The sequence below is a fragment of the Gopherus evgoodei genome, chromosome 3 (assembly GCF_007399415.2).
Source record: "Gopherus evgoodei ecotype Sinaloan lineage chromosome 3, rGopEvg1_v1.p, whole genome shotgun sequence".
In the NCBI taxonomy this organism is placed as follows: Eukaryota; Metazoa; Chordata; order Testudines; family Testudinidae; genus Gopherus; species Gopherus evgoodei.
The window spans coordinates 130,571,371-130,596,278 of record NC_044324.1 but is presented as its reverse complement, the minus strand read 5'-3'; the positions used below and the strand labels follow the sequence as shown (position 1 = coordinate 130,596,278).

General features: G+C 41.9%; 2 protein-coding genes across 2 annotated transcripts in view; one reads left to right on the top strand and one right to left on the bottom strand.

The window, feature by feature from the left end:
- The window catches only part of SERAC1 (serine active site containing 1), a 57,828-nt gene extending 43,029 nt beyond the window's left edge, over positions 1–14,799 (top strand). Inside the window, 11 exon segments of the mRNA XM_030558345.1 lie at positions 1,640–1,646; positions 4,280–4,429; positions 4,775–4,827; positions 6,292–6,348; positions 6,351–6,432; positions 6,929–7,019; positions 8,772–8,872; positions 11,362–11,459; positions 12,207–12,389; positions 12,881–13,024; positions 14,523–14,799. Coding sequence (XP_030414205.1) covers positions 1,640–1,646; positions 4,280–4,429; positions 4,775–4,827; positions 6,292–6,348; positions 6,351–6,432; positions 6,929–7,019; positions 8,772–8,872; positions 11,362–11,459; positions 12,207–12,389; positions 12,881–13,024; positions 14,523–14,659 — 1,103 coding nt within the window. The 3' untranslated portion in view covers positions 14,660–14,799.
- Positions 14,800–20,081: 5,282 nt separating this feature from the next.
- Positions 20,082–24,908, bottom strand: part of SYNJ2 (synaptojanin 2) — a 99,379-nt gene continuing 94,552 nt past the window's right edge. Inside the window, exon 27 of the mRNA XM_030556652.1 lies at positions 20,082–23,481. Coding sequence (XP_030412512.1) covers positions 22,669–23,481 — 813 coding nt within the window. The 3' untranslated portion in view covers positions 20,082–22,668. The remainder of the gene's footprint in view (positions 23,482–24,908) is intronic.

The window sequence follows — 24,908 nt, the reverse complement described above, 5'->3', positions numbered from 1 at the left end:
TACCAAACTGGGAGGGATTGCAACTGCTTTGGAGGACAGGGTCAAAATTCAAAATGATCTGGACAAATTGGAGAAATGGTCTGAGGTAAACAGGATGAAGTTCAATAAAGATAAATGCAAAGTGCTCCACTTAGGAAGGAACAATCAGTTTCACACATATAGAATGGGAAGAGACTGTCTAGGAAGGAGTATGGCAGAAAGAGATCTAGGGGTCATAGTGGACCACAAGCTTAATATGAGTCAACAGTGTGATACTGTTGCAAAAAAAGCAAACGTGATTCTGGGATGCATTAACAGGTGTGTTGTAAACAAGACACGAGAAGTCATTCTTCCGCTTTACTCTGCGCTGGTCAGGCCTCAGCTGGAGTATTGTGTCCAGTTCTGGGCACCGCATTTCAAGAAAGATGTGGAGAAATTGGAGAGGGTCCAGAGAAGAGCAACAAGAATGATTAAAGGTCTTGAGAACATGACCTATGAAGAAAGGCTGAAGGAATTGGGTTTGTTTAGTTTGGAAAAGAGAAGACTGAGAGGGGACATGATAGCAGTTTTCAGGTATCTAAAAGGGTGTCATCAGGAGGAGGGAGGAAAACTTGTTCACCTTAGCCTCCAATGATAGAACAAGAAGCAATGGGCTTAAACTGCAGCAAGGGAGATTTAGGTTGGACATTAGGAAAAGTTCCTAACTGTCAGGGTAGTTAAACACTGGAATAGATTGCCTAGGGAAGTTGTGGAATCTCCATCTCTGGAGATATTTAAGAGTAGGTTAGATAAATGTCTATTAGGGATGGTCTAGACAATATTTGGTCCTGCATGACGGCAGGGGACTGGACTCGATGACCTCTCGAGGTCCCTTCCAGTCCTGGAGTCTATGAGTCTATGTTGTGAAATTCTTCCTTCTATTTCTATGAGAATCCCTGCTCATCCCCAGGGCAGCTGTATTTTTTGCCACCCCAAGCACAGCAGTCAGGTGGCCTTCGGCAGCGTTTCTGCGGATGGTCTGCTGGTCCTGCGCCTTTGGCGTGCCCGCTGCCAAAGCGCAGGACCGGCAGACCTCCTGCAGAAACGCCGCAAAAAGCTGCCTGACTGCAGCCCTCACAGCAACCGGCAGTCTGCCCCCCCCAACCCCCCCGCTGCTTGCCGCCCAGGCACACGCTTGCTGCGCGGGTGCCTGGAGCCACCCCTGTCAGTCCCTGAGAATGGAGAAAGAGATGTCACAATCCTTTAATGCTCTCTGTAGCATGCATTTCAAGGGATGTACTAAATTTTAAGGAGAACTCCGTAGAAGAGCTACAGGGTTGGCAGTCCAGAACTGGGAAGAAGTATACCTGTTTGTCCCCATAAAATGCTTACTAGAGTGGATAAGAAAAATAGGCCTGTGAGGCCACTGGTTCTGTCTTCCCATGTTAGGACTGCCAGCACAGGAAGAAGAGGAAAGGAAATGGTAGAAGAGGTATTGGCTCATGTTGGGCTCTCTGAGGGGGTGTGGGTATCCTTAGCTCAATGTTTTTTTGACCCTTCAGAAAAGTTCAGTTAAATGATATTTTAAACAAACTATTTTTGCCATTTTTTTGCTATTATAATACAGAAAACTAGAAAAGATTATTTGATAATGTTCTCTTAAGGACTTTCATTTTTGTAGGTTTTTTGTAAACCTTTGAAATACTTCTAAAATCAATTTACATTCCTGTGTGTCTTTCATAATTTTCACTAATTCTGAAAGGTATTTGTTTTCAAACAGGTGACGTATGCAGCTCATCCATTCCTTCTCCTTATTTCTGCTGTGAATTACTAATCCTGAATCTGTGACATTTCAGTCATATTGCTGGTAACAAACTCTGCGACCGTAGTCCCTGTGTTCTGGACGTCAGTGTAGAATCCAGCAGAAGGAGAAGCTGGGTTGGGCAGAAGAAAGCTCTTATTTAGACTCCAGTATCTATAATTGGTGGGGGAATTCAGAATGATGCTGGCCAAGCACATTGTATTTTCTCTCCTTTTTCAAGTTTGTCACCACAAGACAGTTCTTTCTTCAAAGTGTGTCCAGATTTTCTCTATGAAGTTGGCTTTATAGTTGGTCTCAAAAATTCCTTTAGCCAGCAGCAATAGTGGTTATGCAGGATTTTGTAGGTATGATTTAACAAGCACAGTAACAGCCTCCTGCTTTGACCTGTTTCCATTACTTCTCACCTCTTACTTTGCTTATATTCCTGCTCTATTTCAGTTCCCCCCACATGCACCCTAGCTCCAAAGATCCATATCATGAGTATGACCAATGGTACAAGCAATCTTCTTTCAACTTTGGTTGTTGAAATGCACTTTTGTGCACAAAACCTTGATGGGAAACAGTTACAGAAGCAAAACTGCTTAAGAAAACCCCTCAATCTTTTAAGTGCAAAATTGTACCTCAGAATTTTCTTCCTTGTTCAGTAGACTCCAATGTTCTTTCTTAACTCTTTCTTTCCCAACCTCAAGTATCAGAGGGGTAGCCGTGTTAGTCTGGATCTGTAAAAGCAGCAAAGAGTCCTGTGGCACCTTATTGACTAACAGACGTTTTGGAGCATGAGCTTTCGTGGGTGAATACCCACTTCGTCAGATGCAACTATCTGCATCTGACGAAGTGGGTATTCACCCACGAAAGCTCATGCTCCAAAACGTCTGTTAGTCTATAAGGTGCCACAGGACTCTTTGTTGCTTTCCCAACCTCTTCACCTGTAATAGGACTCTAGGGTATTGAAGTGGCTCAACTTGGACAGTTGTCTCTGTTTCTCTCTCCTTGCATAAGGCTTTTATTTTAATTTCAGATGTTGGCTCCATATTTATCATCTTTCTCTATCATATTTAAATTCTGTACTTTAAATGCTCTATTGGTTTTATCTCTTTGAATTTTATTGTATGTGGAGTTTTATATCATTTTTCAAAATTATAATAGACAAGTATAAAAATATTTGAATTATTTTTGTTTTAAACACTTTAATATTTCATTCAAAATCTTCACATTTCTCAGTAATCTCTGCAGTTTCACAGAGATGTCTAATGAGATCAGTTTTATTTTAGGAAATAGCTGTTCATCTTTGTAAAGGCAGCTGAGATTGTATTTTAATCATGTTGGACAGCACTTTGAGAATGGCTTTATTAACAGCATCACTTTAGTAACAGTACTTTTTTTTTATTGTAAATAGCATGGCTACATTTAGGATAATAGAGACCAAGGTGTGTCTAATACTTAATCCTCACATACAAGGGTTTTAAAAATTGGGATTAGACAGTGGTTGTACTCTCCTAATAAGCATCAGTTTGCAGACCCTCCATTTCATTCCTGGCTGCTAGCTGGTTAGCAGGGATAGCTGTCTCTTCTCTCTGTGGTCCACCCAGCCCTAACTTCTGGGGTCCTCTTCTTCCCTAATAGCAGCAAAGAATCCTGTGGCACCTTATAGACTAACAGACATTTTGGAGCTCCAAAATGTCTGTTAGTCTATAAGGTGCCACAGGATTCTTTGCTGCTTTTACAGATCCCGACTAACATGGCTACCCCTCTGATACTTGACAACTTCTTCCCTAAGGGCTACTAGGAGAAAGACTGTCTTTTCTCTACTCTTTCCTGGTTGTTACTGTACTATGCTCTATGCCCTCTTAATACTATTTGTACTATGCCCTCATAGGGATGGTAATAGGAAATGGGAACATCATAGTACCTTAACCTCTGTAATAAAAAATGCCAGTCTCTTTGCCCACTATAATTCACGCCTTTGTCCTTTCTTCTCCCTTCCCATCAGATGTTGGAGGGCTCTTATTCTACTGGGGAGGTACCATTTCTTTCTCTACCTTTCTCCCATCTTGATTGCTTGAGGGATTTGGGGATTTACTCCCTTGCTCCTTTCCCTCCTCCCTCTTCCTTTTGGGTGATGGGAGAAATTGAAGGGGTACACACTCTTCTTCTTGAGAGAGGAGAGAGAGAGAGAGAGAGCGCTCTTCCTGCAGATCATAAACTGATCACCAGCTGGAGTCAGAAATTAATTGCATACCATGTCACTGTGGAATATTTTTGGCACAGTTCAGTGCATTACACAGGTGTCTACCATCCAGCACTGGCTTAGCAGTGTGGAGGCAAGATACCTGATTGAAAATAAGGTTTGTTCTAGCATTGCAATTCTTATGCTCCTACAATTATTTTGGCAAAATTCATTTCAAATGAAAACAAGCATTCTGCAATCATAGTTCAGATACTAGTTTCTTAGTAATTAACAGCCAATGAGAGATGTGTTTTGTTTTATTTTTAAACTAGGTTGGTTTCCATACTAGCTGAAGCAATGAAGTCTCCTCATGTCATTCAGTCTTCACATGCGTCCAGAGCCCTGGCTAATCTGGACAGAGAGACAGTGCAGGAAAAGTATCCAGATGGCGTATATGTTTTACATCCACAGTACCGTAGCAGGTAAAGACGAGGGTCCTTACTGTACCACATGCTACTTCTTTTATTATTCACTTACAAAAAACTTTGTGAAGGTGGAGTTAAAGTTGCTGCTGCACAGCAATGCTGTTTGCTGTGCCTGTCCTTCTGGAATGTAGGACTTAAATATCTTAAACTCAAATGTTAAGGCACTAGGAAGTACTCAATGAAAGTCTCGTCATATCTCCCTGAAAAAGAATTGAGTGTTACAAGGAAAAACAACACAAATTTACAAAAATTGATATATGCACATTTAAGGTATTGCTTCACATGCAATTCAGCCCTGTTGGGATGCTAGCACCATATTGATAATTGTTCTTTTAAAAGCAGGGAATATTTGGCAAAATGCAGGAAACTAATTGCAGGAAATCCCCTAGAGTATGGTTAGTAAAACAATTAATTGTGCTTGTGCAGCTGGAAATAAGGAGAAGCAGGTGTCACTAGCAGCAACTGCTCCTTATATCATGCCATTGCACAGGCCACATGGAAGGTTCTGTTGGATTGTATGAATAGAAATCCTGATTTAGGATTGTAATTTGGGAAAGAGACTGGCATTTTTTATTACAGAAGGTAAGGTATATGATGTTCCATTTCCTATTTACCGTCCCTGTGCTGGCATAGTTAAGATTGGTGCTGTATATGAAGCATCATCTTAAAGGTCGTTTCATTTTTGAGTTGCTCTTGCAAATTTGTAGGGATTTTTACTGTCTCCATGCATAGCAGTAAAATACTCTTTGGCCCACTTGGTGAGCAGCTCCTTTTGGGTGTCTGGAAGGGACAGATACTCTCTGCCACCTTGATAGTGGCAAAATCTATTACAGTCCCTCAGTGTAGTACCAGGGATACCTCTATCCTTCAGTTTCTTGGGTGTAAATTGGAGTTAGCAAAGGGAAACTTTCTTATTGCAGCAGTGAGATTCAGCAATGAGCCTCAGGGTACTTCCCTTATTGGCTATGGGTTCCTCCCTTATTTAATATTCCTGCATGTGTCTTGCAAGGTAAGTGGTATTGTCATGGGTTTAGGTTCCCCTTCCCGCCCCTTGTTCCTTAGTAAATCACATAATTGCATTACTCACAGTGTTCCGGCATGGTGAACATTCCATGGGAATTTCTTTGATCCTTGGATGCAGCATGAAGGGAATGGTGTTGATTCAGTTTTCCAGCCATTTTATAAGTTGAAAATTCATCTGTTTGTGATCCATTGATGTGCCAGTAGCCCAGGGTTAGGCAACCTATGGCACAGGTGCCGAAGGCGGCATGTGAGCTGATTTACAGTGGCACTAGCACTGCCCAGGTCTTGGCCACAGGTCCGGGGGGCTCTGCATTTTAATTTAATTTTAAAAGAAGCTTCTTAAACATTTTAAAAAACTTATTACTTTACATACAACAATAGTTTAGTTATATATTATGACTTACAGAAAGGAGACCTTCTAAAAATGTTAAAATGTATTACCGGCACGGGAAACCTTAAATTAGAGTGAATAAATGAAGACTCAGCACAGCACTTCCGAAAGGTTGCTAACCCCTGCACTAGCCTCTTATCAGGTCTGCATACCTCCAATAGCAGCAGTCCTATTGTAGACAGCTTGGATGCATTTAATGTTATCCTGTATGGACCACCTGAACTGCCTCCCTTTTCCCTAGCCCACTGTATTCTGTGTGGTTCCTCAGTTTACATTTTATTGTGTATACTACGTGTGATGATCTCCGTAACATAGATATATTGTGCAGGTTTTATTTTTTAAAAAGCACTTTGGGGTCGGTTCAGGATGAATGGCTTATGTAAATGTTAATTTTAATGTATTAAAATATGTACCCTACTTCTTTTAAAATTCTTTCCAATATCAGTCAAGCCCATTAAAGCAGACGTCCTTTTTATTCATGGTCTTTTGGGAGCAGCATTTAAAACTGGCGACAACAAGACATTAATCAGCCTTTGGATGCAAAGGCTTTCGAAGGGGAAGAGGTTTACAGTGAATGCGGCCAAAGGTAAGGAGGACAAAAAACTAATTTCCAATCAGATTATTGTTTTCTCTTCAGTGAGCATTGTGGGGAGGAAAATGGAAGAGACCTAAATCACACAACACACAGTCAACCTGTGGAACTCTTTGCCAGAGGATGTCATGGAAAGCCAAGACTGTAACAGGGTTAAAAAAAGAACAAGATAAGTTCATGGAGGACAGGTCAATCAATGACTATTAGCCAAATTGGCCAGGGATGGTGTCCCTAGCCTCTGTTTGCCAGAAGTTGGGAATGTGCTGACGGGATGGATCACTTGATGATTACCTGTTCTGTTCATTCCCTCTGAAGCACCTGAAATTGGCCACTGTCGGAAGACAGGATACTGGGCGAGAAGGACTATTGGTCTGACCTAGTATAGCCGTTCTTACAATTTTAGCAACTGGCCTGGTTTTAATCTAGATTACTTCTAATCAGATTCTGCAAATAGCTTTTTCTTACTTACTAGTAAATGTTTGTCAACAAGTTGCATTTCTGAACAGATTGTTCTGGGGTGGGATTTCCCAGCTAATGTTAGCCTCTTTGATATAATTGTTTCCTTAATAAAAGAGGACGCAGTATCCTCCACCTCTTTCTATTATTCCTCTTAGATTGGGCTAGAATTGGTTGCCTAGTAGATATCTGTTCACCCTCCTTGCCTTTTTATTTGCTATTCAGAGACCAAAAACGTCCACAAATCCAGATTTTTTCACGTATACTATTTTTTTATAAAGAAACAGATTGCTGATTAACTAAAGCTTTGTAGTGTTGAAGTTTATCAGTGAATTCAGTTAACAGGGCCTTAAAGAAATTTGTTTGGTGTTATGTATTTCATGTCATAATGTAATCAGAAAAGTAACTTTGTAAAAATGGTAGTTCAGGGTTCCATTTTTAATCTAATTGATTTTCCATGTCACACGGAGAGGAGCCAGAAGCCTGAGTACCGATTCCAGCTATGGCACTCACTCTCTCCCTTTGTGGCTTAGGTGGTTTCCTTAATCTGCTGCCTGTTTTCCAGACTATAAAAGAGTAAGGGCTAGTCTACACTGGCAATGCTTTAACGTGCCTTGTGTGGTAAGAGCAACAAAAATGGTTAAAGGTCTTGAGAACTTGACCTGTGAAGGAAGGCTGAAGGAATTGGGTTTGTTTAGTTTGGAAAAGAGAAGACTGAGAGAGGGACATGATAGCAGTTTTCAGGTATCTAAAAGGATGTCATAAGGAGGAGGGAGAAAACTTGTTCACCTTAGACTCTAAGGATAGAGCAAGAAGCAATGGTCTTAAACTGCAGCAAGGGAGGTTTAGGTTGGACATTAGGAAAAGTTCCTAACTGTCAGGGTGGTTAAACTCTGGAATAAATTGCCTAGGGAGGTTGTAGAATCTCCATCTCTGGAGATATTTAAAAGTAGGTTAGATAAATGTCTATCAGGGATAGTCTGGACAGTATTTGGTCCTGCCATAAGGGCAGGGGAATGGACTCGATGACCTCTCAAAGTCCCTTCCAGTCCTAGAATCTATGAATGAATCTATGAAAAAAAACCAACTCTCCCAGCACTCTTTTAAAAAAAAAAAAAAAAACACCTCAAAGAGGGGCATAGCTCCCAGCACTGGGGCACTGTTTACACTGGCGCTTTACAGCGCTGCAACTTGCTGCGCTCAGAGGGGTGTTTTTTCACACCCCTGAGCAAGAAAGTTGCAGCACTATTAATTGCCAGTGTAGACAAGCCCTAATTCTCAGGCACTTCAAAGAGGTGTTAGGAGGATGTTAATGGGCAGTCTTCATCCCTGCTCTCATCCACTGAAGTCAGCTTTGTGAAGCTTTGCCATTATTTGTAAAGCACTTGGAAGATTAAAGAAAAGCTTTCATTTTAAACTCAAAAGGTGATTTATTGAACTGCCAGTCCTGCAAACACAGCCTGAGAGCTTTAAAGTCAAGTTGCCTGTTAAATCATTATCAATAATAATTGTTTCTGCAATCAGAATTTAGTGGACTTTTTTGTCAATATTGCATGAATCAAAACAGAATCCAGCTTACTCTCCCATAGCTTTGGTGGCTTTGTGATGTGCTAACAGTAGTAAAAACTGTTTTGTCATTTAAAGTAAGCAGCTAGGACTTAAAGGAACACCAGCAGCAAATATTTTCAGAAGGGTATCATTTTTACATTTCAGTCAGTTTTCTGTCCAAAACTGCACTTTACATTTATTAAGTTTTTTTTTTATTTTTCTTCTAATTAACTATCATTCTAAGATTGCTGGTCTTGATGTTGATGTATGAGAACCAACTGGTGTCATGTAAATTCAAGTGTGCGCCTTTGTTTTGATTTATATTTTAGACTTGGCTAGCCTCAGACTGTCCTTCACTTAGAATTGTATCTGTGGAGTATGACACCCACCTGAGTGATTGGAAAACAAAGTGCCCTATTGAGGACCACAGGTAACAAATGAAGTGCATGTAATTTAGGGAGGAGAGAGAAAGCTATACTATTGATATATAGGATCCTATAGTCAGGAGCAAGTAATCTCATTTTTCCTGTCATGTGCTGCTGTGGAGGAGATTTTGGTTTGGAGAAACTTCTTACCACCTGTTCCTCAGCAACTGAGTAGGTGCTTCCGTACTGCCTGAGTAGGTGCTTGTGGTGTCTCTCTAAATTCTTGTGGTTCGTTCAGCTTTGCATTAAGGAGAAATGTGTGAAGAACTCTAGAGACTGGCCTGAATAGATTCTTTGTGGGGTGGGGGATTTCTTAACTTCAGACAAACAATTCTCCAGTGCACTACAAAACAATCTTCAGATTACGACTTTTATGCCTAGTTTTGGCCTGGAGATCACTTTTATTCAGAGTTTAAATCCCTGAAAGAGAGAGATACCATTCTGTGGCAGATAAAATATAGTAGCTGTATAATAGTTTGGACAGGAAGGTAAAGGAGACCATATTCAGCTGAAACTCAAGTTGGTATTTGTCAGGACATGTTTGCCAAAAGTGTGTGGGATCTTTATTGACCAGAAGTGATGAGGATTTCTGTTTATACGTCTCATTTGAACAACAGCACCTCCAACTCAACAGGATTTTCTAAAGGAAAAAATAGTAGAACAGACTAGGGGTATGTTCCAAAGCCCATTGAAGTCACCAGGAGTCTCTCCATTGACTTTAATGGACTTTGGAGGAAGCCCTAGGTCTCAGTCCCTACAACATTTATGCATGAGCTCAATTTGAAGCAGGTGAGTAGTCTCAAGGATATGACTAGGGGACTATTCCTGTGCTTAAAATTACATTTTTACTGGATCAGGGCCCAACAGGATTTATATACTAGTAGGGAAAACTTTAATCACAGTATAGAAAATTAGAGGGCACAATTCTATTGTTTTCTCTCCCCACTCCTTGTTCCTTCTATTTCTTGGTATTTAGCAAATTGATACAATTATTCCAATAAAGGAAGCATATGTAATCCACTCCCTTTGGGAAACAATAAACCATCTCACGCACGTTTTTTGAAATGAGTAGAAACAAAACAATACAGTTTTAATAACAGCAAAAATACATGTAGACAGGTACTCCTGTTTCTTACTGTGTCCAACCAGAGTTATGGAAGTGAAAAGGAGTTAGAAAAAGGAAAAATATATTTCTCAATGTGTATTATAGTAATTTTTGTCCTCAGAATAAAGATCACCTGAGCATACTGTATTTGGTCATTTTGCAGTTCCATATGGATGCTGAAAAATAAGAAGTATGAAGGAGGATTCCTTAAGTGTATCAAGAAAGATGCAGCAGTAGAATCATAACCCTTGCATTATTATTCATAGATACGCTAGCTGACCTTTTAAAAGTGAGCTTATAGTGCTGTCGTTTAAAGCGTCATGAACACGTGGGACAACAGTCCCATGGAGCTATGAAATCCCACATGCCATTTTGGATCTGATTTTCAGAAGGAGCAAATCCTTGCAACTGTCTTAAAGGTTTAGTTCAGTTGAAAAGACACACTTGAATCTCTCTTCGCAGGTACTATAGCAGAGTGAGCTTAACGTGCATTCTGAAAATTGATTATACAAGGCTTTTTAAATCTGGCTGCTGTTTAGATTTTTGCACTGTAATATCGCAGTATCCTGATATTTCTGCTGCTCATTCAATTCTCCAAGTTTTCATCTTGTCCTATGGTCCTCCGTGTTCAACTTTACTTCTGCTGTGAGGAAGGGAGGTGATATGGTTCAAAGCATGGGACTGGAAATCAGTAGATGTTCCTACTCTGCTACAGACTTGTTGACCTTCGGCAAGTCATTTACCTTTTCTGTACCTCAGCTTCTCTATCTTCAAAATGGAGACGGTTATGCTTTACCACTCTTAACTCTGAGATTATTGGCTGGAAGGTGTAATAGAAGAACGAAGTATCAGTAGGTATTATTTTAGAAATCATAGGTAAATCTCAGACTTATTTGTTCAGAGCCCTGGATTCAGCTTGAACATTCTCAGTGCGTTGCTCCATACTTTAAGCACAATTTAGCAAAGTATTTGCTTGTCAGACACTTCACAAGAGAATAGAATTCATTACACTCTGATGCTTTGAAAAGAAAATATTTTTATATGGAAACCAAGCTGTTTAAAATCCCAAAGCATAACGAGACACTTAGAGCTAATCCTAAAGCCCAAAACTAAAGGAAAACACCAGTGCTTCTAGAAAATATTAGTTATCTCTGTTCCTGAGCTCCTGTTGTTCCTAGTGGACCCAGTCCTACAAGGTGTTTGGTGTCCTCAGTTCCCAATGAAGTTGGTAATAGCTGATTGTGTTCAGTAACTTGCATGATCAGGTCCAACATGAGTTATCTGCCTAAATCCCTTTTCATAATACTGATGTACTGAAACTCCACTCCAGCATGAGACTGTCCTTTAATATGTTGCCTTCTGCCTTGCATCTCTCTTTTTCTTCTGCAGGAAATCAATTGCTTATAGGAGCAATGAGCTTCTTAACAAGCTTAGAGCTGCTGGTGTTGGAGACAGACCTCTGGTATGGGTATCACATAGCATGGGGGGTAAGTACTTTGCTTATGCTGTACAGATCAGCTATGTATTATTGGCCATTATGCTTTAAAATAAGTAGCTAAATTAGCCTGAACAACCACATTTCAGATCAAACTTGATCACCCCAAAAGTTTGCAAAATGTGATCTGAAAAATATAAAACTTTATTAACTATACTGCATTGCGTAAACAATTTATTGCGGGGGAGGGATAGCTCAGTGGTTTGAGCATTGGCCTGCTAAACCCAGCGTTGTGAGCTCAATCCTTGAGGGGCCACTTAGGGATCTGGGGCAAAATCAGTACTTGATCCTGCTAGTGAAGGCAGGGAGCTGGACTCAATGACCTTTCAGGGTCCCTTCCAGTTCTAGAAGATAGGTATATCTCAAATTATTTATTTATTAATGAACTATATTGTTATCTCTTTGTGCTATGTTGGGGAAGGGCACAGAATCAATGAATGATTTAGCTGAGATTGTAACTGGGAACCTGGAGGCTAAATTGTCTCCATGATGGATCTTTAGTGAACATCACTGGTAGAGTTTAAAGGAAACCCAAGTAAGTTTGGAATATTGGATTTGACACCAAATAGTAACAGTTTACATTTCCTGCCTCATTATTGTTTTCTACTTTTACAAAGTTGAAGAGTAGACCTAATTAGTTGAGGAAAGAATATGATGGTCTGATTTGTATGTATTGTAATATGAACATTATTCTCGAAGTTATTTAGTTCCCTGCATAAATTAATATTTTTGTTGCCAGGTCTTCTAGTTAAAAAGATGTTGGTGGATGCTTCCAAGAACCCAGAAATGGATAAAATTGTAAACAACACCCGAGGAATCATATTTTATAGTGTACCTCACCATGGCTCCCAGCTGGCTGAATACTCAATGAATGCTAGATATCTTCTCTTTCCTTCTGTGGAGGTTAAGGAACTCAGCACAGGTATGCTCACTTTGTAGCCATTTAGCATAGGAGTTTATCTGTTTATGATTTTTGTCACTCCATCTGAAAATGCAAGATAAAAACAGCAAAACCCCTTTTTATCTTTCTAAGGCTGTCAGTTAAATTGACAGAATAACTGCTGTACTTAACTGTTTGTAGAAGAGGATAAAGCTGTGGGCAAGTTTACAGAAAAGTCTTGGCTGTTCAGAAATGTAATAATGTAGTATGTGACTCCTCTGTAGCATACCTTGTAATCAAATCCCAGGCTGTGTAGGATTAAATGACAAAGTTAGCATGGCATATTCTAGGCTGCTGTCAAACCCCTGAAAACAGGGTCTTACAATGGATGTGCTGCTGTTTTTACTGGAGTTATAATTTTACCAAAGCATTTCTTACAAGATAAAATATTGTAGATAAGTTTTTTTTAATTTTCTGAAAATGAGTTAACACAATTTACACAATATACAGTATTTCTTTTTCTCCTTCTTCAGATTCTCCTGCCCTTAAAGAACTGAATGATGATTTTCTTTCATTTGCCAAGGATAAGAAATTTCCAGTCTTGAGTTTTGCAGAAACCTTACCAACACATATAGGTAGCATGATAAAACTTCATGTGGTACCTGTGGACTCAGCCAGTATGTCAATTAGTTATTTACTTTTTTCGCATATTGATGTAGGGGGATAGGCAATGCAGATACTGTAATAGAAATATCTGGAAAGATAAATAAATAGGAGATACTGTTTGAAAAACCATTGATGGTTCCTTTTGTTTAAACTTGTGACCAGATTTTGACCTTGGATACATTTCTAAGTACAAACATGTAACCCTCCTATTGAAATCAGTGAGAATTCAGTGCAAATCTGAGCATATTACTTTTAGAGCAGTGTGACAAAAGTGGTTGTTATGCATCTAACAGGGTCCTCTCCTTATTTTAAAAGTGGGGGAAATCACTGCAGTCAAACTCTTACAGTAGAGATCTCATGGTGTTCACATGGCCAAGGTGGCTCCAGGCATCAGCACGCCAAGCGCATGCTTGGGACGGCAAGCCACTGGGTCGCTCTGCCGGTTGCTGCGAGGGTGGCAGGCAGGCTGCCTTCGGCGGCTTGCCTGCTGAGGGTCGCTGGCTCCACGGCTTCGATGGACCCCGCAGGGAGCCCGGGACCAACGGACCCTCCGCAGGCAAGCCGCTGAAGGCAGCCTGCCTGCTGTGCTTGGGGCGGCTAAATGCCTAGAGCCGCCCCTGCAGATAGCCAACATTCTCCATTTGGTTCAATGCTCAGTCTCTCACACAGACCCACTACACTAAAAACAAAGAATTGCTCAGAAAGTTGTTAACATAATGCAATGGGTTTAGAATAGAAGACTCAGCATAACCTTAACTAGAACTTTCACTAAAGTGATCAGGATTAGCTATACCCAAACACCATGACTAGTCTCAGTGTAACAAAATTTGCTGGGAGTAGGGCACCTATATTATACACTTAAGTGATGGGTTTTCCCTTTCCCTGTCCAATCCAGCCCAGTTTTAAATTCTAAAATCACAATTTTTATAAAAGAGTTCATTTAAATTATGGATGAATTTAATTATGAGTAAAAACCTTCTGCAATCTTTTAGACTTCTTCAAAATGCAGATATTTTGACTTCAGTAGGGCCAGGATTTAACCCAATGACAAAACTCCCATTGAGTTTAATAGGCAGGATTTCAGTCTTTGACCTTAAATGATGTGTTCAGTAGATAAAACATGTTAGTAATGTTCTCCTTATTGAGTAAGCTGGGTGCCGGTGACTAGTCAATAAGGGAAAATTATATGGGAAGGAAGAAGTTTTCTAAAGCCCTGATCCTGCAAAGGGATCCATATGGGCAGTCACGTACATATTTGTGGAATCCCACTGAAATCAGTGGAACTCCGCTCGGTCTAAGTGGATCCCTTTGTAGAATCGGTCTAAAGCTGCATCTGTTTATGCAGTATGTCACTGTGTTGATAATGCTTTCAGCACATTTAAAAACAACCTAGTGTACGACAAAATTAATAAATAGCAGCTATGGAGGGGTTGGGTTTGGGTGACTTTATTTGTTAATGCAAGAGCTTTTTCTTAATCTACACTATTTTGGTTTTTTTTCCTCCTTCAGATTTAGGCATCGGAGATCTAATTCCAGTGGAGGTTAATCATCTGAATATTTGCAAGCCCAAGAAAAAAGATACTTTTCTATACCAATGTACTGTAAAGTTTATTCAAGATGCTTTAGCAAGAGAACTGGGAAGTTGAGTCTTGATCATCCTCGCTTGCTTCTCTCTCCCATTTGGTGTAATGCAATAAAGTCTTTCTACTAAAAGTGTTGGCAGGCCTCCAGAACTACAGACACAATATTAATAATAAAATCAGCTGTCCAAGTGGCTTTGAATATATCTTCTGCTTGGGTGTCTACATTGTCTACGTCTGAAATGCATTCAAACAACCACAGCCCCAGAAATCTGGCAATAAAAGGACAAAGTCTGATGTGATTCACTTTGACTTATTTACTACATGTATGTAATTCCTCTGATGATTTGACCAGTAGGCGATGGGAATGCAGTGGAGGAAAGGTATCCTGTAGCTACTCTTCTGGAGCAGCCTGGATGGCTATGAAGGGTGTCCCATGGTTCACTTCTTAGCCAAGAAAGGTTGCTTGATTGAGATGAATGTACATATATGGTACACTAAGGACCAAAATAATAAACCCAGATGATGATCTGTTTCTATAATAACATAGGGAAACAAATGGCTGCTATCCATGTTTAGGTGTTTGAAATGTATTAAGAACACATGTGAATGATTCAAGATATTGTTTTGATTGATGGACTAGTTTATGCTGCTTGCCTTTCTGTTTAATAGGCCCAGACATTCTTCTAGTTTAATTCACTTTTTACCAGTTGGCATCAACTGATAACAAATGCAGGAAACAGAGTGCTGTGTGAGAAAGAGAAGCATCACCTAATCTTTTGATCTCTGGTATGATACCCTATGTAAAGGAGACATTGGCAGTTTAATTAATTTAGTTTTAAGCAAAAAGATAAATACATTCTTGTGCTGTTCCATTTTAATTCTGCCAGCGCTGGGCTTCAAGATCATGGAAAAAGAGCCTTAGTGTGAGAAGTTTTTGACCTAGTTCTCTGCTCTGTCATACACAAGATCTGGGTAGGGGACCGTTGTGCTGATTTCTTGCTGCCTACTTTGGGAGTGCTGAAAAGGCAGCACACTTAACTCTTGGCGGAGTGGTGCCTGTTGCTCAATAGGGAGCTCTCAGCTGATTTAAGAATGGTGCTGATGAGGCTCAAAAAGAGGGAAACTTGTGTAGTCCTTCACAAGAAAGACAGTGGCTATATAAGGCTTTGAAATTTGCAGGGGAGGGGGGGGAGGCTAAGGCAGAAAATGAGTTCCCAGGGCTCCATTAGCACATTTTATATTTGGGGGGGGGGGGCGGCTAAGCTAATTTATTGCTGTACATGGAGGAAAAACAGCAACAGTTTCTTAAATAATTATGTGGAGTGTTTAACTGTATTATTATTTTTTGCTACGGCCCAGAATGATCTGGTTAACAGCACTGATGAGAAATATTTTATAGAACAAGGGTAGCAGTGTTCAGCCACCTTTCTTAAACCTATAAATGATTCCAAACCTAATTAAGAGCTGCTTAGTTATGGGCTTGATTTAGCAAAGGACTAATACTGATGTCGTGGCCAAGAAATGTTGATGTCCACAGCCTCCCTGATAGACCATCTGACCCTCACTGTCACCCAAGCAAATCACCTTAATAGTCCTGGATTTTCCTAGCTAGCCATTTATCAACTAAGGCCTTTGTTCATTATCATAGGGGAACCACTGGAAACAGTTTCAGGACTTCTTTAATATGATTGTACAGTGATGATGGTAAAAAGCACAATAAGATGATATGAAGCGCCAGAAGTCCATGGTAGCTTGTATGGTGGTGGTTTAGAATACTGAGACCACCCCTACTAGTCCAACCCTGGAGCAATCCCATGTAGGATGACCACTGCTGGAAATCCAGAGCAGTACTGAAGGCCAGGCATCTGTTGGATCAAACCACATGTAAGAATTTTGGCTGCCAGACTGAAAATATAGTTTGGACTATAGTAATTTTAAAACCAGTTTATCCTACTTCTGCTGTGCTCAGACATAGGAGAACCCTGTTTACCCAGGTGGAACAGGATTTATGGAATTTATCGGGATACACAGGGTTTTGGATAAGCTTAGAACTTTGCATTGTAAAACATGCAAATAGGGTGATACAAACCATTTTTGAGTAAAAAGACATTTTTTGGCTAACGAGTCAGATCAACAAGAGTCTTTTTGTAATGCCTTGTGCAATAAATCTGTATGAGCTACAATAACTGGAATTCTTGAAGCAACTTTCAATTTTTTGCAACTAACAAATGTATTCATGTGTAACTTTAATATGTGGGTTATGCAGTAACTTTGTGTTTGGGAGATTGTGTTGTGTTTTTTTTTCAATTGTACTATATCTCTTGAAAAAATATATTAAACTTGAATAATCTGCTAAATGGAATGTATTGATATTGAGCCAGTAAGGCTAGTGTTTGCCACAGGGCACGTGAAATTTTCACCACCCCTTCATGGAGCGGCAAGGCCACCCTGCCCAGTGCCGAGGGAGACAGAACATTGAACAGAGAGTCTGAGGGCTCCTCCATTTTCTCTGCCTGGGGATGGAGGCTCGCTGCCACCCTTTTTAGTAATTCTTGATGGGCCCGGTAGTATTGAGCTCCTCTGGACAGGGTGAGGAGGCCAGTGCGGTGTTTTGGGTTTCGGCCAGCACTGGAGGATCCACCACCTGGTTGGACTCCGGGCACAGCACCAAGGAAGCGGGTCCCATCCACTCTTTCCTTGGTGATCTAGGGATGGTGACCGATGATGCTCCTGACGCCCTGGCCACTGAGCAAGCCCCCCACTGGGTACCACTGGGCCAGCCACGATGCATGGTGCCACGGCACTTGCTGCAGCACCGATGGGGACGGTTGATCAGGCTGGCTCGCTTGGCCTGTACACAGGCGACTGTGAGCGGAGGTTGGGCTGGCGTACGACACGCTGCTGCCTCTGGACCGGAAGTGGTGGCGGTGCCGGGATCTTGAGGTGGGAGAACGGCACCAAAGGTAGTGGCTGCTCTATGAGCTGTCTCGACGGGCGGAGCTACAGTGCCTTGGCAGAGACTTTGAGCGGGATTCCAAGTGGGAACGGTGTCAACGGTCATGCCGTGACCAACTGTGGTACTGCCTTCAAGACGAGGACCATTGGTGACGTCCGCCATGGTCCTGTCTGTGCTCGCTCTATGAAGACGAGTGGTGCCAGGAGTCCTGATCGGATGGCACCCATCCAGACAGTCTAGCCAGTGTCAAGGGCAATCCACATGGACTGAGCCCTGAAGGGTCACTGGGCGGTGAGCGGTGTTGGGAACATTCGCTTGACCGAGACTGGTACCAGGACGGTGGTGACTGCGGTGATCCCAGTGGCGGCTTGCCTCTGGAGCATGGGGCCGACCTCGGTGGCGCTCCCGGCACCGGCATGGACATGATGTCCTTAGCCGCCTGGAGGGCTTCGGGTGTAGATGGCATCTGGATATCCGAAGAGGTCTGCTCCGAAGGGGCTGGGCTACTCTGCGTGAGTTGGACATCTAGGGTCTGATGGGGACCGAGGATTACCTGACGTGCGCCTAGCCTCTGTCCCAGACTTCCCTCGGTGCTGTTGCGAAGAGGGAGTTTTTCCGGTCCTCTTGACATGCCGTGTGGAAGGGGAGTGGTGCCGACTAGTCGAACGTACCGGAATGTCACCGCCTACTGACACTGCAGTGCCAGGTACTGGATCGGAGCGGTGTGCTGGGTTCAGGGCCAGTTCTGACTCCATCAGGATGGCCTGGAGTCTAATGTCCCTTTCTTTTTCAGTCTGGGGCACGAATGACTTGCAGATCTTGCACCTTTCACTGATATGGGTTTCTCCCAAGCAGCGCAGACAGTCTGTGTGGGTTACTCCTTGGCACAGAATGCCTACAGGAGCCACACGACTTAAATCCTGGGGCACGAGGCATGTCCCGGCCCCTGAAAACTAAACTGACTACAGGTGCTACTGAATGAACAGTTCTGGGGACAAGTTGCAGCAAGGCTGGAGCTAAGCAGTTCCAACGCACCTTTACTGGCAGCAAGACGGAACTGAGGGTGGGGGAAGCACGCAGCTCCCCTTATACCATGCCAGGCAGGCACCACTCCAGGGGTCGTGGGGGGCACTCCCTCCCTACAGGTACTGCTAGGGGAAAAACTTCCGGCACGGGTGCATGTGGCAAGCACGCACACCTACTGTGGAATACACAGGAGCAAATCACTTGAAGAAGAACCTTAGAGAAGTGGGTTCTAAGTACTGTGGGACTGGGATATTTGATCAAATTCAATTTTGTCCCTTCTCACTCTCCGTTCTCATCCCTTTTCAGGGACCAATCTCATGCAGCTGTGCACCTCCAGGAAGTTTGGGCTCCGCATGCTATAGATGAAGGACCTCTACCATTTCAATGGTGGGTTTTTATTTCTGCTACTTTCTGATCCCCAAGCCCAAGGGAGGGCTGAGACCCATACTGGACGTTTATTCTCGCAACAAATTCATCAAGCGTGAGTCTATGTGGTTACTGAAGCATTGATCCTCCCCTCCCTCGATCACAAGGTTGGTTTGTTGCCCTTGATTTTTCCAGATGCATACTTCCATGTGGTGGTGCCCTAGCCACAGGAAATTCCTCAGTTTTGACATAGCAACTGCCATTACTAGGATACGGTTTTCTTCTGGCCGCTCAGCAGCTCCTCATGTGCTCACTAAATGTGTGGCAGCCCGTTTAAGGAAGAATGGGATCCATGTTTTTCCTTACCTTGAAGATTGGCTTGTTCGGGGATCATCTGAGAACCAGGTTAGTTACCATGTGAAGTTCCTCATCCACTTTTTCAATCAGCTTGTTCTTTCTCCTTGATTTGTTTTGATAGAATGGTATATGCAGTTGTTGATTGTATGACGCCTGTCTGCTGGAGGGATTCTAATGTTAATGTGTGGGTCACCACTAGCTTACACAGACAAAAGATATAGTTAGTGCTGAAGGCCACTTAGAAAAGTGGAGTAATTAAACAAGTTGTAATTGACATGTATAAATTCACTTTAATTGGCTTTCCTACTAACTCTTTCATCAATGTAAATTAGCTGTCCCAGGGCTGTTGAATTATTTTTGTTGCACAGAATGTTGGACACTGTACTAAACAGTTTATTTTTTACAACCCTTAATGGTTTATGCCGAAATGTGTCCATAAACAGCCACTGTTGCCTTTTTTTTTTTTTTTTTTTTAAAAAGAAGGCCAGGAGGTTGTGATGGCCCAAGGAACTAAGCAGCCAGCCCCTTCAGCGTGGCTCACCTTTGTGGAACTGAACACTTTAAAACTATCTCTAGCCTCTTTACTACTAAAGAAATGTGCATGGAGTGGGAGAGCGAAGAGCTTAGCTATAAAGGCAGCATTGCTTGTATATAGAATGTCTTCTTTTGGTTAGAATTCAGCAGAAGAGATGAGGCGGCTTGAGCAAGGCTGGATAGTAATAGAACTGAACTGGCTGACGTCCCAAATTATCTAGGCAACGGAGAAGAGAATTAAACCAATTTAAGATTGTAGAAAAGGCGTTTAATTGACGTTATTTACAACTTCAGCACAAAAAAAGTCTAGTTTAAATACAAGACCCTGGATTTTCACCTTTACCAATTGCTTAAAATGTTTGCATCATTTTAGTAATTCTCTATCCAAAAAAGGGATGTAGACAATGTAAATGCTTCACAAATTTACCACAGGTAATGTGTAGCTACCGCACACTAAAAGGCCTCATTTGAAATCCAGACTATCTTCCCTTTAGCTAAATCTTGGGCATTTGAAAAGCATAAATGCCATAGTAGTTGGCAAATGCAGAGGTGACTTTGCTATGATGGCCTGTTCTAACTTGACAGCAGCTGTAGCATTTTGTTAGAATTGCATGTTAACTGCACTATAGTTCCACTAAAAACATTGGCCCTGTAGCTTATGATGCCTGCCAGAGTGCTAGGTAAATATAAGGAGGAAAGTAAAGCAGCAGTTGCAGGAGAGTATCTGTATTTGTTTGAAGAGGAGCTAGGGAAGGTTCCTGTTCAAGATGCTTTCCCCAGACTATTATTTCTGAAACATGGATCACGATATGTTGTTATTCCCCATCTAGCTCTTCTGGGGTTTGACTTTTCTAGCGCTTCCATTGTGATTACAGAAAAACAAGCTTGGCTATGGCATTAAACCCTCCAAGTGTTTGCAGAGACTTGTATAGAATAAGCTAAAGCTGAGTGCATTTTAGTTACCCTAATCTCAGATGCACTGTTGGTATAGCTGCAACCCACTGATACTGGTCTGTGCTGTTACACAGCACTCATCACTGTCATATCAGTATTTTCCTACAGAGCTGATCCTAACAAGCAGAGGACCATGGTGAATTCTGTACTTAGTTTGACAAAACTCTTTCATGCTCTTGGAATTAGTTAGTTTTACAGCCTGTCTTTTACAAAACAGTTGCATATAAGTAATAGTGTTTTCTTAAAGGGTATTTTTGCTACCCCCATCTTCCCCCTCCCGCCGAAATCTCAATGTCCTTTAATTCTACTCATTGCCTCAGTAATCTGACTGTATCTGGGGAGAAAAGTCTGCATAGAGCATTCCACTTCCAAGTTTGCTCCTAGCCTTATTTTCTGGTTTCCTCTCACTTCCCCTTGAGTAACTTCCTTAAATAAAAGGTTAACCGTCTCCCTTTACCATTTTCTTAATGGAATATCATTCTTGACAAGTGGTGCTGTCACATGGTTTCTCAGATTTGCTGTCCCTGATGTAGGTGCTAAAGCTTCATTTCCAAATGGCAGATAGTGCTTTAATTGCCTTACACCTGTTCAGCACAGGTGAATAAGGAAGGTGCACCTGTACACTCTCCAGGGGCCAGCACACACCTTTACCATCAGTGGCTAGAAATTAGTAAACTACCTTTCCATGCTACGGCTAGCTTCTGCTACTCTTGCTCATGCTGAATACGGCCGGCCCAGTGTAGCATTCACGTAAACATACAGACAGCCCTTTGCTCATCATTTATTATTGCATTAGTAGCTAAGCATGAACATGTTATTTCCTTGCAAAGAAACAGAGGGGAGCAAAGGTAGGAGTAGTGGTCAAACATCTAGTGTACTTCCACAGGCGTCTCTCAGTGACTATACATACAGTACACAGACAATTGGAATGTTTACTAGCAGGTTGCCTGCACGGTCCCTTCCAAAGTTACAGACAGTCATTGTCCATGTGCCTTTTAACTGGATAGCAAGTCATTTAGCATTAGGTTGCATTGAACAGAACAGAATCAGTTAAATCTGAACGTAGAGGAGAGGATGCATTGAAAGAAAACATGAGCTGCTAGAATAATTTTCGTAAGTGTATCATTATTAGTATCACACACGCTGATAAGGAGCCCATCATATCTGTGTGCATTTGCATGGTTGAGATTAAAAACAAACAAGCATGTTCATCAAAATAGAGAGCACCTGATCCATAACATCCTCCACCCCACATCTCTCCACCCTTCTTACTTACCAATGGCCAAGAACTGAGGAATTTAGCTAGCAGGTTTATACCAGGAGATTACAGAACCTGCAGCTAGTTGTAAATCACATGAAAGAGATGCAGCACAGGACTTGTCTACAGCATATTTACCATCAGAATTTTAGTGGTGTAATTATACTGTTAAAGTTATTCCAGGATAATTCCTCCTGGGGACACTATTCCCTCCGAATTAGTGTAGTAGTATAATTATACTGTGGTAGTTCTGCTGGTAAATTTTACCATGTGACAAGTCTTTATTTTAAGTGTTAGAAATTATTTGAAATATAAATTATACCTATAAACTTTTCTGTCTTCATACATCATTACATACGTTTAAAAAAAATACTCTGTACCTGAACTGTCACTTTACTTTTTAGTTGCATTAGAAAAAGGGAAATAATTTAGACTAAAGATTTTTTTTTTGCAAGTAGTACAGTATTGCCTGATGTCTTGTATTCCCCCCCAACCAGATCATACTAGTATTTTTTTAACCCAAAAATAAAATGTGGCCTTGCCCCACTTAGTACAACTCTGTATTCAAAGCAGATTTTTATCTTGTATCAGAATTAGATTTCTGTAGGGGAAAAAAAAATCTCACAACTCCAAGTTAGCATTTGTGTCCATCCAGGTATTTTTGTTTTGCTCTAAGACCAGCAGTTTGCTGACTCCGTCTGATAAGGTACCACTGTCTTCATCATCACTAAATGTAACCCAGTGACTGAAATCTTTTGGGCTGGGGAGTTTCAAATATCTCGGAGTGTGTGTTGGGCTAGTTGTTGCTGGTGTGGAAAAAGGAAAAGAAACATCTGTGTCCAGGTCCAAGAGATTGGCGCTCTCTGTTAGTGAATTGGTGTCTAACAGCTGTGACTGCTGGATGTCTGGGGTAGGAGGGCCTTGAAGGTCAGCAATAAAGTCCACAGCAGTTGGTGTCAAGTGCTTAGTGCCACTGCTGTCTGGGCTGGCAGTGGGTGTGGGAGCTGAAAGATCAGAGTCTCTGTGAGAAACGGGGAGGATGTCAGAGTCCTGTATTGGAGGGCGGTACTCAGAAGGACTATTGTTGTTGTTGGAATTGAATGTTAAGCCACTAAGAAGCAGACTGTTACTGCTCTGAAGCACCTGCTGGTGAAGGGCAGCAGGAGCAGACTTCTTCCTTCGTGGTGGAACCTTTGGGGCAAAGGAGTTCTGCAGAGGCAGCGCACTTTCCTCTGGAGTGCCTGGGCTGGGAGGCTGCCTGTTGCTGCTGCTGCTGCTTCTCTCGGGTGCTTTCCCAGGCGGCGTCGTTCTCGGCTTAGGAACGGGGGTGATCCTAGTGGGACTGGTAACGGCTTTGGTTTCAAGGCAGGACTCGGACAATCCAATGTGAAAGAGGACAGGCTGCTGATCAAGCTGCTCTTCCGGACACACAGACTGAGAGAGGGGAACAAAAGAAATAAGAGTTCAGAGCGGCATTTTAGATTCACACTTGGTCGCAGCACCAGCTTTGCCCATCCAGATGGGAAAACGCGTAAACGATAGGTGGAATAAAGAAGATGGGAGCAGTGCCAAGTGCATTACTGAAAGAAGTTGGTGGAATTACTAAGAGAGAGACGAGGAAGTGGAAAGTGAAGGCATGAGAATAACAGCTTTAAAGCAGCCTGGCTCTTCACTCCCTGTGTTTAAAAACACAACCCTGTGTGACCATTTTCCTTTCCACATTAGAATTATGTGTTGGGTCCAGTCAGCACAATTCTGAGGACTTCTTTTACCGTTACATTTTCCTGCTTCTGTAATAATACTGAAACGATACTAGACAGCAGGTTTAAAACAAATAAAAGGACGTTCTTCTTCACACAGCACACAGTCAACTTGTGGAACTCCTTGCCTGAGGAAGTTGTGAAAGTTAGGACTATAACAGCATTTAAAAGAGAACTGGATAAATTCATGGGTAAGGAATGGTGTCCCTAGCCTTTGTTTGTCAGAGGGTGGAGATGGATGGTAGGAGAGAGATCACTTGATCATTGCCTCTTAGGTCCACTCCCTCTGGGGCACTTGGCATTGGCCACTGTCGGTAGACAGATGCTGGGCTAGATGGACCTTTGGTCTGACCCGGTACGGCCGCTCGTATGATAAGGGATGACAGGGGTGGCATTAATGGGGCATTAGCCTCGGGTGCCTTGTGATACATGAGGCTAAAGGACAATTAGCTTCAGCTACCCTAAGAAGTGCATTTGTGTCTTACTGAGGCCAGAGTTTGAATCATAATATGTAATTTTGCATTATTCCTTAATGCCTTAGATTCTGCTTAAAAAAACCTTCTCTAAGCAGAAAGGGTTAATCAGGAAAAAATGTGAAATTGCATTTGTTTTTAAAGGTGTTGTCATGTTAGTAGGGCCACAGCGGTCACCATCCCTGCCATTATAAAGTCCTGGCCATATGGATTCCTCCCTCCCTGTTAAGGGAAGGAAAAGGTCATTTTTGGACCTGTTGGATTTTTGCCCAGTATGCTTAAACTGCATGGCCGGGATCACTAACCAGGCACACTTGCCCGAGCAGCCCATAGATTAATGTACTTTGGGCCCAGGTTAAATTAGTGCTAGCTAATTAGCTCAATGTAACTATTATTCCTGATCTCCTATTCTCAATACTTCTGAGTGAAACCACATGAACTCCTGACTAGTCTCACTTATTATAATAGGGTGCCAACGTAGTCTTTTTATGTGCTCAGAAAATGCATCTTACATTGAATACAGGGCAATCCCCCTTTCATTTATTCTAGAGATCTATGTTGTTAAATCTCCTGTACTTGACTGACTGCTCTCTCTCTCTCTCTCTCTTTTTTTTGGGAGGGTGGGATA